Source organism: Cataglyphis hispanica, chromosome 7, assembly GCF_021464435.1.
Source record: "Cataglyphis hispanica isolate Lineage 1 chromosome 7, ULB_Chis1_1.0, whole genome shotgun sequence".
In the NCBI taxonomy this organism is placed as follows: domain Eukaryota; kingdom Metazoa; phylum Arthropoda; class Insecta; order Hymenoptera; family Formicidae; genus Cataglyphis; species Cataglyphis hispanica.
Window position 1 is genome coordinate 8,703,106 of NC_065960.1, and position 12,371 is coordinate 8,715,476.

The 12,371-nt window shown below is 27.8% G+C and overlaps 2 protein-coding genes across 2 annotated transcripts; one reads left to right on the top strand and one right to left on the bottom strand.

The window, feature by feature from the left end:
* Positions 1 to 495: 495 nt before the first annotated feature.
* On the top strand, positions 496 to 3,830 carry LOC126851252 (nurim homolog). The gene is made up of 3 exons (XM_050595005.1): positions 496 to 1,179; positions 1,967 to 2,447; positions 3,010 to 3,830. Exons 1-3 carry the CDS (start codon positions 1,050 to 1,052, stop codon positions 3,131 to 3,133), a joined length of 735 nt encoding a protein of 244 aa, XP_050450962.1. The 5' UTR covers positions 496 to 1,049; the 3' UTR covers positions 3,134 to 3,830.
* On the bottom strand, positions 3,828 to 12,051 carry LOC126851259 (uncharacterized). The gene is made up of 2 exons (XM_050595013.1): positions 11,427 to 12,051; positions 3,828 to 4,121 (listed from the first exon to the last, which is right to left on the bottom strand). Exons 1-2 carry the CDS (start codon positions 11,791 to 11,793, stop codon positions 4,054 to 4,056), a joined length of 435 nt encoding a protein of 144 aa, XP_050450970.1. The 5' UTR covers positions 11,794 to 12,051; the 3' UTR covers positions 3,828 to 4,053.
* Positions 12,052 to 12,371: the final 320 nt, after the last annotated feature.

Consider the following 12,371-nt stretch of genomic DNA (forward strand, 5'->3'; position numbering starts at 1 on the left):
ATCAGAATTTAGTCACAACAGAAAACAATATGGCCACTCTTTACAGGCCCTTGCACCATGCGTGATAATAGCAATAGCGATAGGCGATGTTCAATTAGAGCTCTGCTTTTTCCAAAAAGCAGAACTCTTATTGGATATCGTCTATCGCTATCGCTATTGCCTCGCATTGTGCAAGGGTCTTTAAAATTACGTAAAATATTATTGAACAATCAAGATGTCCACATCGAAAAAATGTATTTTATGTTTTGTCCAGGGGAGCTATTACGGTTCTTGAAAAGAGGTGAAAATTACAAAAGTGAGCAGATTTACTAGATTTCAACAAATGAAATTGTAGATATTCTAGTGAATTTCCTCACTTTTGTATTTTTCACTTTGTTTCGAAAATCGTAATAGGTCTCCTGAAGGCCTTACGAAACAAAGTGAAAAATACAAAAGTAAAGAAATTTTACTAGAATATCTACAATTTCATTTTTGAAATCTAGTAAATCTGTTCACTTTTGTAATTTTCACCTCGTTTCAAGAACCGTAATAGCTCTCCAGATATTTCTTACGTCCATGGTGCAGTGACTACGTTCCGATCTATAGATTTTCAGTATTCAGTAGTGACAGTGAATATCAGAACGTAGCCGCATTTGCCTTCTTTTCTTCTTCTTTTTTTCTTTTTTTTTTTTACTTTACTGAAAAACATTCTAGAAACACAGGCTCTTCTATATAATTCTCGTGTAAAATGATATAAAAAAGTTAATAATAAAATAAGAGAAGCCACTCTTACGTGCTGAACATTTTCGGATTGGATATGATATATTTGTGTTTAGATCTAGATAATAGATACTTATATATGTGTCCGGGTTTATCATGTAAATCCTAAATTGACATAAATGGACGTATACATTTACTTTATCTATAGACGAATTGTGTGTTGCTTACAAAAAAAATTTACACGTTTTCGTGACAAAATAATCTATAACAAAGTATTGAGTGAACAAAATTAAACTTTCTGTAACATAAACTGTATACGTCATAACCTATTTATATCATATCCGTCCAAAATGATTTTAAATGTATTAAGTATAACTATGTGCGCCTCGAGTTTTGTGTATACTTGCTATATTTTATGTAATTTGACCTATTTCTTATCAAGTCACAATAGTAAAGACGAAAGGCTTCGCGTAGTATCAGGTAAAGTTTTGTCTTATATAAGGTTTTATATTTTTTTTAATGAATTGTTTCTATTATTAATATAAATTGCTGCACAAAAACAACTAAAACAACTAAAATATATTCTATTATAAATATAGTGTGTTTGCGCGCGCGCGCGCGCGCGTGTTTGGTGTTTTCGAATATAGCAAGTTTCATCGCTCTGAGAGCGATTAATGACGTCATTACATTGTCTCTGCCAATCAAAGACTTGAATTCATAGTAAAATATAGTGATTAATTGATCCGGGTTGGATTAATTCGTCCATTCGAAAACGCCATGTGCATATACAGAGTGAAAATCAATCGCATCATTTGTCGTATGTAGGTAAAGCAGGCAAAATTGAGAAGAAAAGTCCTTTACCATTTTGCGATTTTTATATTAATTATTGAGAAATTAATTATAAAAGGTTGATCAATTCGCGCAAGTATAAGCGTGCGATGAGAAGAGATAACTCAAAGTACCCCTTTCAAAACTTCTTCTATGCCTAGCGACTGCACACTTTTGAATTGTCTCTTCTCGCCGCACGCTAATACTCGCGCGAATTAGCCGATCTTTTTTAATTAATTTCTCCATATTTATTATGAAAATTACAAAATAGTAAAGGATTTTTCTCCTCGGTTTTATCAGCTTTATCTGCATACGACAGGTGATGCGATTGACCCAGGACACCCTGTATAAATACACATTTGTTATTTTTAGAAATTATTTTCTGCTATTAATAATTTTTGCAAAATTAAACTTATATATAATTTTATTTCTTTTCTAGATGATAACGCAATACAGTCTAGTCTGTGGTCTCTTCTAATAGACATGTCACTTCTTACAATTTTTATCTTACAACATTCTATTATGGCCAATGACTTTACCAAACATATTTTCTTTAAACTACACATTGAATATCTCAACAGGAGTATTTACAATGCCTGTAGTTCTGCAAGTCTTCATTTCTTGATTAATAAGTGGCAGCAATCTCCAGCATTAATAGTCTGGAAGATTGATACTTCCAATGATACAATTTGGATACTATTTTCTGGCCTCCATGTATTTTTTTGGTGCATTATTTATAGTGGATGTATCATGATGGACATCGCAGAACTATGTGGACTTAAGCAGGTTTGGTACAGAGTATCTGGAAAGAATAGTCCATTGGATACAAAATCCAGGGAGTTGCGCAGATACATGAGGCACATGAGGCATCCTAGTTTTATTGGGTTTCTTGCTATTTTATGGATCTATCCTTTTATGAGGTAAAATTCTATAAAATCAAATTTTTTTCTCCTCTATTTGTATGATTGTTTTTGTAATTCTATCACATAAGAGAGACATCCATGTATAATGTATTAAATGAATCCAAAATTTAAGATATATATATATAAAATATATAGATAAAAAAGGGAAAGAAAAAATATGAATAAATATAATAAAAGATTAAAGATTTGATTATGTAAAATTTTACACTATAGCTATGTGTGTGCATACGCATGCATATATATATATATATATTACAAACATTTGCACAAAATTAATATATGAAAGTTAATATAAAAAGTATATATAAAAAATTTGAAATAAAAAAATAAGGTAAAGAAAGAGAAAATATATAAAATATATATTTTAAATATTTTTTTCTTGCAATTTATTAGTTTATTAGACTAATAAAATATTCTATATATTCAGATATTATTATAACTGTTATACTCTTACAAATATATGCTAATAATTATCTATGTATTGATTAAGTCTCTACTTAGTTACTTGTTATTAAAATTAAATAATTTTACATTAATGAATATAATTCTCTTTTCACAGTATGGATCGATTATTATTGGCGATAATATTAACGATATACATGGTATTAATGTGGACTATAGATTCTGAAGATTATAGTTATCATATCAGATACTTCAGACAGAAGCAAATAGAACTCTCTTAGCTACACATTTATTATTTCCCTTTATTTTCACTTTTGATGATCCTTTTGATATTTTATGCATCATTCTCATGAATTTCACATCAAATATGTAACAAACTTAATGGACAATTAATAGTAGGTTATTATATAATAAATAGCATATATACATAAATGTAATAATCTTATTTCATTTGTCATCAGCTAATTATTTTTATTTTATATTTATAGAACAGTTTTCTAAGATAATAAATATATATTAATTTTCAATTTACTCTCGCAAGAAGACTTTCAAAAATTGTATATATTTTTATATTAAAATCTATTTGTTCTCCGAATAATTGGCATTCTCCGAATGCTGAGCTGTTTTTATAACTCTTAGAAACGAAAAAGTTTTGGATTTTAACATGACCAAGTAAAACTATTAAATTAAATAATCTTACAGATAAAAAAAAATGGCAATTATTTTTATCTGTATAATAATAATAATCGGCTGAAAGATTGTGTTTTCTTCCTACATGTTGGATATTTTTCTGCATAACATATATATTCTTAAATATTTTATAATGTATATATAATCATATCAGATATTATATTTATTTTATAAATAATTTTTAGTTTTTGTCCATATTTACTTATGTTCATAAAAAATTTACATTTATTTGTATACAATATCATATATCAAAAATTCTTGTTTAAAAAAAAAAAAAAAAACGCAAAATTGATGTTTTATATGACATCACGAAGTTTGTTCCATTTAATGATGAATCCATTTTTATAGTTGTCTTCGGAATCCTGACGACATCTTTACCTGACAGTATTAGAAGTTTTAACTTCAATCTAATGCTGCCCGGTAAGATGTGAACAGATACTCCGTACGCCGGCAGCCATCTTGCGACCACGTGGAGCGCGATCTTTGCTCTCTTTGTAAATTCTTCTTTTAACTACATTTTCTTGTTCTCTGCCAGCTTCTTCCTATTCTTCTTTTTAGAATTTCTGGTTTGATTTAAACCTTAAAAAAAATTAAAAACAAAGGAAATTAATAAGCAAATAATCTATAAATAAAAAGACATTTTAATTAATAAAAATTTAATTGGTAAATCGGAGTAATTTATACTCATAAAATAAGCTAATTTATATTAATGTATAATACATAATATGAAAAAAGAAATATAGATATTAAACTAAAATAAGATTAATAAAAAAACTAGAGATTTACTTTTTCCGTACTGTTTCGGCGAAATATTACACAAAAATCCGAATACACAATGGGACGATGTCTGCATTTATATGCAGGTGTCGTCATGACGATATTCGTGAAAGCGAGTCCCGAACTGGACATCGTATCAGAATGACTTTAAAGATATACATATAAATAACGTGAAAGTAACATGTGCGTAGTAATGTAATATTAAATTTCTTTAATATTTTAGAGAGAGAGAAAAAGAGATAATATAAAATAGACATTATATTATATCATATATTATTTTACTCGCAAAAAGATAATTAATATATATATTAATATATATAAATTGAATAAAAACTGTTCTTGTCCGTGAATTAAGCAAAGCTATAAAAATAAATAACAGCAGTTCAATACTGTTTGCAGATAATATCAAACAATTAACAATTACATCAGCGATCGCATCTCTATGTTAGTAATTGCAGACTGACAATGCATAATGAGTATTAATACGTGTCTTAAGAGAATGCAAAGTATCTACTAAATATATTTACGAATAAACTTTGCACTATGTTCTATAAATTGATTTTTGTCCAAAGAAAGGTATATGATAATATAAATATAATTTTTTTTCATCATTTTCCTGAATTATAATTCTTTGTCGTTAAAAAAAAAAAGAAAAAAAAAAAATTCAATTTGCAGATAGAATTAAATATAGAAATTTATGGACAAATAAATGTGAATATGATGTACAATGTTAATGTGTATTTATTAATTAGAATTTTTTTTTTTTTTTCCAAAGAGTTTTCTCATTTTTTCTTTTCAATGAGATATTCAATAAGTTATCAAAGAACACTTGTTCAAACCAAAATCAATCTGTATCAATATATCGATAATCTTAACATTGGCGTCGATTACAAAAAGAAAAATGTAATCTACTTTAAAGCTTCTGAAATAAAAAAATAAAATAATTTATCTCTTTTTTATGCATGATTATATATAATATATAAAAAAAATTCATCAATTTAACTTTTTTCGCATACATATTTTATTTAGAAAAAATAATTTATAATTTTTTCATGCGTGATTATTTTAAATGAATAATGATATATCTGAATGTTTTCACACATGTTCTCTCTCTGCACTTTAAAACATGACATGTATATCATTTAACCGTGAAATTATTTATAATGTATATTATATATTGTTAATGTATACCTTTTTTATAATTTTGTTGTATTTAAATTATTATACATGGTGTATCAGTGACGTATAAAGCATTTTTTTAAGAAAACTGTTTCAAGAACTACAAAAGTTATAGGATTTCAAGTAACGTGTTGCGAATATTAAGACCTTGAAGAGTATTGTTAGAATGTAAATATCACCTTAAAATGTTTAAATGGAAACCCTAATTTTTAAAATATCAATTTTAAATTTAGTGAAAGAGAAACGCATAGTTTTAGAAAGATCCGAATAAAATATTTTGGAAAGCATCCAATGTGCACAATTTTTATTCGAATCTCTTTTAAGTATATTATTACCAGAAAAAAAATGTTTCAGGCATAATTTATGGATTATTCTGTCTACAGAATACCGTTTAACAACGGTAATACTTGAAACTAAATTCCTGAAATTTTTTAAATGCGCATGCATTTCTCATCAAGATATTATTAATCGATGAAACTGGAAATAACGGAATGAGTCGTCGTAAAAATAGTTTTATCGCATGTTAAATTAGAATGATAAGTTTTCAATTATTTCTTATTAAAGAAATATTTTATAGAGAAATTCATTAAAAAAGATTTGCGCGCTTTCAAAAAATATACAATGTAAAAAGAATTTAGAAAATATTAAAAGAATCAACTTAACAAACAATATCAATAATTAATTTTTTTTTTATAAAAACTCGATCCAATTTTTTGATCAATAAAGTTGAAAGAAAAAATATCTGTATCTCAAGCTTTTGTGAGAAATATTTTCTATACATAAAATAAAGAAATTTAAGATATTAAACGAATAAAATCGAAAAAGTGAAATATCAATAAAGAATTTTTTATAAAAAGGAAAAATTTCTAAATTGATCAAAAAAATTATGATTCAAATATTCCTTTTATTAAATATGTTGTGTACAAAAGATAATAAACAAGTAAAACTAAAAAAATAATGTTTTAATCTATTATAATATATCTTAATTTTTCTTGACAGTTACCAAAAAAAAAATTTTTAATTTGAAAAAATTTCTACATGTATATATTGCGTCGATCAAATCTGCCTGCAACTTATGTCACGAAACATTTGATTCCATAGAATCGCAAGAAATAAAATGGATGCTAAGTAAGTGGTAATATCGGTTATAAGACAGAAAATACGCGACTGGGAGCCCCATGTTTGTTGGACATGCAAATGAAGCGTGTTGGTCAACATGTTGTATCATATGAATGACGTATATTAAAATGCGCAAATGAGTCGCCGGATTTATAATCGTGTAAGCCTATAATAATATTAAAAAATATATTAAGCTTATAATAAATAAATAATATATATATATATATATATATATATATATATATATATATATATTTTAAATATATTTTTAATACATATTTTTTAAATATATATTATATATATATTTTTTAGAATATATATATATAATTAATACAGTGCCAAATAGATATTTTTCATTGTGATTAGATTAGATTATAAAATCAGGTTAGGTTGGCGACAAGTAACACTATTTTAGTTATTCTAATAAGTTAATGTGTAAGAAATTAATGAACTAATTGAATGTCCAGCGAAACCCAAAAGTTTAAATTTTATATAAATACTTTTATATCATGTATATGTTAAACATGTATATTAAACATTCTTTTCAATCAGCAGAAGGAAAGAGACGAACAGAAAAAGGCGGAGGGAGTCAAGCGAATAAGCGGGGAAAGATACCGTTGCATAAGCTATATTTAGCCGCACCTGCTGGCGCCAGACTATCCGCGCTCGCGCATGCGCTATACGTGGCAGTGGCTCCCGACGCGTTTCAAGCAAACAAGCCAATGCTCGTCTATCCAGCGCAGGATAAGAGCGTGTTACCACTCGTTCGCGCTCCAACAAGTTACATTAGAAGCCATATATAGATTTACATATGAAGTTAGCCATTTTCAAGTCGAATATGTCATACGCAGGTATTCCTTACATATATCACATATGCATTAAATGATGGTTAAGAAAAATCCCGAAATCATATTATATATTTTTATTAAAATTGAATGTTACATGTTATTTATGTTTTATCTTATATATTTTATTTTATTACTTGTCAAACACTTGATGTAACATTTGCCCACACATATTAATGGAACAAAAATTAAATCAAGAGATCGCGGCTCTAATTAAATTATATGTATTTGCTGAAGGATTTTTTAACGTAAAAAATTAATATTTTAATAATTATACGATATTTTAATATTTTATACAATTAAATTATAATTTTAAAAAGAGGAAAGCATGGTACATACTGCTCTTTGCTCATGGGAGAATTAATTATTCATCTATCTCGATGAGATAAGAGGGCGACTTTAATTTTCCATATTAAAAATTGTTTTTTAGCTTCTAAATAAATATGATATCAGTATAGCGGAAATGTAATAAAATTTATATGCGATGAATGCTAATGTCTCGTTTAAATAATATTTTGTTGAAACTAGAAAAATTATATTTATTTAATTTATGATTATATATAATTAATCGGGATTTTAAATAATCCATTTATATCTGAGAAAGAAAGAAAAAAAAAAAAGAAGAAAGAGGAAGAGTGAGAAAGATTTTTTTACATATGCGTACACACATAAAATTATTTTTTGTTTTGTTTTTAAAATAAAAATTATTTATGTACAGGGTATATCGTAAAGACCGGATCAACACTTAAGGGTAAATATTTGAGATCATTTTAATCAACGAGATGATTTTTCTTCAGCAAAAATGTCGAGAAAGGTCACTAGGTCATTATTCTTTGCAAGTTCCTATTTTTTTCCATTATATATTTTTGTAACTAAGCCTTAAATTGAAATGCTTTCTCTCTGATAAAGTACATCCTATCTGAAATTAACTAAAGAATGTAATTTTAACTCTCTATAAAATTTAGTTTACTGCCCTCTTTTTTGAATCGCTTGTAACATGGAAATTATTAATACCTCGATATTTTTGCCGAGAAAAAAATCATCTTAAAATAATCTCAGGAATTTATTCTAAGCGTTGATCAGGTCTTTACGGTACACCTTGTATATAGAAAAATTTAGTTATATATACATGATAAATTATATAGTATCATATACAATTTATCATACAAAATCATGCTTCAAAATTTTATTTTCATGATTAATAATACATAATTATAATTTAATTAAATAATAGAGTGAATCTAATTAATTATTAGTTTAGTCAAGTTAGTTTAGTTAGTTTAGTTAATTTAGTCAGTTAGTCTAAGTTTAGTTAGTCAAATTTTATCTTATTTTTTTAATCTACTATAACGAAGATCATGCATGAGAGATAAATATTAAATATTGGAAATTCCATTGTGAAAATGATTAGTTACCATTATTATTTATTATTATCTAATAATTCAGTCATATTGTATATATTTGTAATTAATTTATAAAAAATGCTCGCGCAAATATAAGTGGTTTAAAAGTGCATTGAGAAACATAATAATGTAAAAATGCTCGTAAAAGATTAACGAATTAGAGGGGTTCAGCGAAATAAGTATATGTCACGGGAATGACTCAGGGAATACTGGTGTGTAGCGTGGTTAATATAATTAAACATAACGCCACTACTGGGTGTGTCGTTTATCCCAATGAAATTCGTTCAATGCGGAAGGTTTCAACAAAGGAGATTGAAAGATATTCTATTTTCGATTACACACACACACACACACACTCTGCATTTTTGTGCTATACAAATCGAGATAAATGGCAAATTAAAAAAAAATGAAATTTTACTTAAAGAAAAATGGCAAATCAAAGAAAGTATACTTTATAAATTATTATAGGTTAGATATTATTATACGAAAACAAAAAAAAAATTGAATTACATTTTTATCAAGGAAGAAATGGGTAATAAATTAAAATAATAAATAAATGTCGACAAATCTCCGACAAAATTAGTATTGCGAAATTGTACACATATTTTTTATATTCACAAAAATATAAATTTTAAATGAATATTTTGTAGTAGCATATTTTTTTCTAACTTTTTCTTAAATACTAAAATTGAAAACTTTTTGAAAAATTAAGTGTAATTTAATACAAAATAATGCAAATTCAGTACAGCTATCAACTTATTTTTCGTACATCTGACCTAGTCTGATATCTATCTCTTTGATTTCCTTTAGAGAACCATGTTAAAACCGCGTGGCGACCGCGTTATCTCGTCATTACGTAATTGATAGTGAGTTATACACTTCGAACCGGCATTCATGCTAAAAATACTTATTTTTTTAAATTATTACATATACTTTACATTCTTATATATTATAAAATAATAAGACAAATATATACATCATTATAAAACCGCATTATAACAGCATAAATAAATAAATTATACTAGATCAACATTATATTAAGAATATTGACTTTGCAAAATATGATTATACTTTACATTTTATTATTTTACAATAGATAAATATAAAAAGCATTATATAATAAATAAACGGTATAATTAAATGATAACAAAATTATTCTAATTATATAACAAAACATTAAATTATGTTAAAAAAAAATTTAATTAATATTGCAATGTTAGAAACGTTATTTAGAAATATCTAAATAAAATATTTAATATCGATTTGTATTACGCTAAAAATGTATACGCTAAAATTTTATAACCTGTTACATTTCGAATTTTTATATTTTATATTTTATATCAAAAAGAAATATAATATAAATGAAACTAAATGCTTATGATTAAAATTACATTCAAAATGTATCGTAAAAATAAATTGGAACCAATTATTAAATATTTTATATATATAGAATAAAATTTTTTCGTGTCCCGCTAAGTATAAAGTATAAATATTTCAAAAGCAATTTTCAGACATGTTAATTTTTCGTCGTTTGTGATATGCAAAAGGCGGATCAAAAGTTATACATACAATAATTTAATCTACTTTCGATAATTTAAGAAACAATATTTGAAAAATTTTTACACTGCGTCAATTATTTACTCAGCAAGATATTAAAAAAAACCGAGAAATAATTTACTATAAAAGAAAAAACAATTAGCAGAATAGAAAAATTATATCAGATAATAAAATATTAAAATATAAAAAAAATTGTGTGTGTGTATGTACATGTATATAAAATATCTGTTCTACAGCCTTTCTACAAAAAGGCTTTTTATAAAATTTTCGGAATGTCGGCGTTTTATAAAAAGCCTAGACTTTTCGTAAAAAGGCTAAGTTTATCAAGAGCTTGCGACAAATATATATATATATATATATATAGATATACATTCTGCGTCACACGGAGAAATACGCAAAAATATTTTTACAGAGACACTTATGTGGAAGAGCTAAACTGAATTGAAAACTTATCAAAAACAAAAGATATTTATTTTAAAAAAATATTAAAAACAAAATAACGACACTTGAGAAACTGTATCATGAAGAATAAGATCAAAAAAGTAGTAGAATATGTATGTAGAAAGTTCCCGCATTAACTAATAAAAAATATTTTTTCACGATTAAAAAAAATTATTCTCGAGAAGATTAATTAACAGAAAATACTTAGCAAGAGTTACAAATTTAATTTGATCATAACCAAAATTGTGGAAAACATGTAATATTTTTAGTGTAATCGTAAATGCGTAAGCGCGATCGAGAAAATTTTTGTGTAATGTATAAAATATTTCTGCGATGGGAAACTTGAGAAAAACCGAAATTATTCAATTATTAAAAAAGAAAAAAATAATTAATACAGATCTTAAAAGCATAAATAGTAAAAGTTTAAGATAGAAAAGATATATATAATGCGGGATATTTCTACATATATGATGGGATAGAGAATATATATTTTCATATGTGATAAGATATTTTAGGAAATGATTTAGGCATCTGGATTTCGGTTCAGCTCGATCTTCACTTACTTGATGTCGAGATGTTTATACCAGCCAGCTGCGCGCACATTGCGCCGCTAAAGAAGATCGATCGATCGGTCTGTCTGTCGGTCGGTCGGTCGGTCGGTCGGTCGGTCGGTTGCTCGGTCGCTTGAGGAAGAAAACGATGACATGGCGCCTGTCCTTTAGCGTGTAGTATCCGAGGTACTCTTCTCGTTCTCGTCCTCGTTCTCGTCCTCGTCCTCGTCATCATCATCATTATCATCGTCATTGTCGTTGTCATCGTCGTCGTCGTCGTCGTCGTCGTATCATGGTATCGTAAATGCCTCACGATCTCGTATGAAACGTCCGTGACGGACTCCACCCTCTTCGCTCGTCGGGGAGATGTGTGGTTCATCGAGAGAATCGCCTTTATAAGAGGGGGAAAAGAGGGAAGGGACTGCGACGTCCATCGCGTGAGTCGCGCGCGCAGGCCTAAAAAGCGCACTGTCAGCCGGAAGCGTGTAGCAGCCGATATCGAGGAAAAGGAAGAGGTGGTAGAATGGAAAGATAGCGAGAAGAGAGAAGAGAGGGCGGGAGGGCGGAGGAGAGAGGAGCGAGTAGAGAAGGTAGGAGCAGCAACGAAGAACGAGAGGAGAGGAGATAAAGGCCTTGGTACCGGACGGTCAGTTTAAATCTGTAGAAACGCGTAAAGAGAAGATGTGTATGTGTCTATAAATATCGCGTCTCTTTGATTGCGAAGAATCATCTTTCCTCTACGAACGAAACGTATTATCGATCTTTCTTTCCTATTCTTTCTTCAATTCAATGCTACGCCGCGAATAAAGACACAAGAGCAAACGTAAAACGAAAGGAAAGAACGAACTACATACACAAATAACATGGAGACACTTTGACCGATCGAAGCGAACTGAGCCGTAAGCGGCCGCGTTGCGCGTCGACCGGCTGGCAACGTACCATCAACTTCTCCTTCTT

Coding starts and splice junctions, on each gene's coding strand:
- LOC126851252 (XM_050595005.1), top strand. CDS start 1,050: ATGATTTTAAATGTATTAAGTATAACTATGTGCGCCTCGAGTTTTGTG. Junction 1,180..1,966: donor AAGGCTTCGCGTAGTATCAG/GTAAAGTTTTGT, acceptor TTTCTTTTCTAG/ATGATAACGCAATACAGTCT. Junction 2,448..3,009: donor TGGATCTATCCTTTTATGAG/GTAAAATTCTAT, acceptor CTCTTTTCACAG/TATGGATCGATTATTATTGG.
- LOC126851259 (XM_050595013.1), bottom strand. CDS start 11,793: ATGAACCACACATCTCCCCGACGAGCGAAGAGGGTGGAGTCCGTCACG. Junction 4,122..11,426: donor TATAAACATCTCGACATCAA/GTAAGTGAAGAT, acceptor ATTTTTTTTAAG/GTTTAAATCAAACCAGAAAT.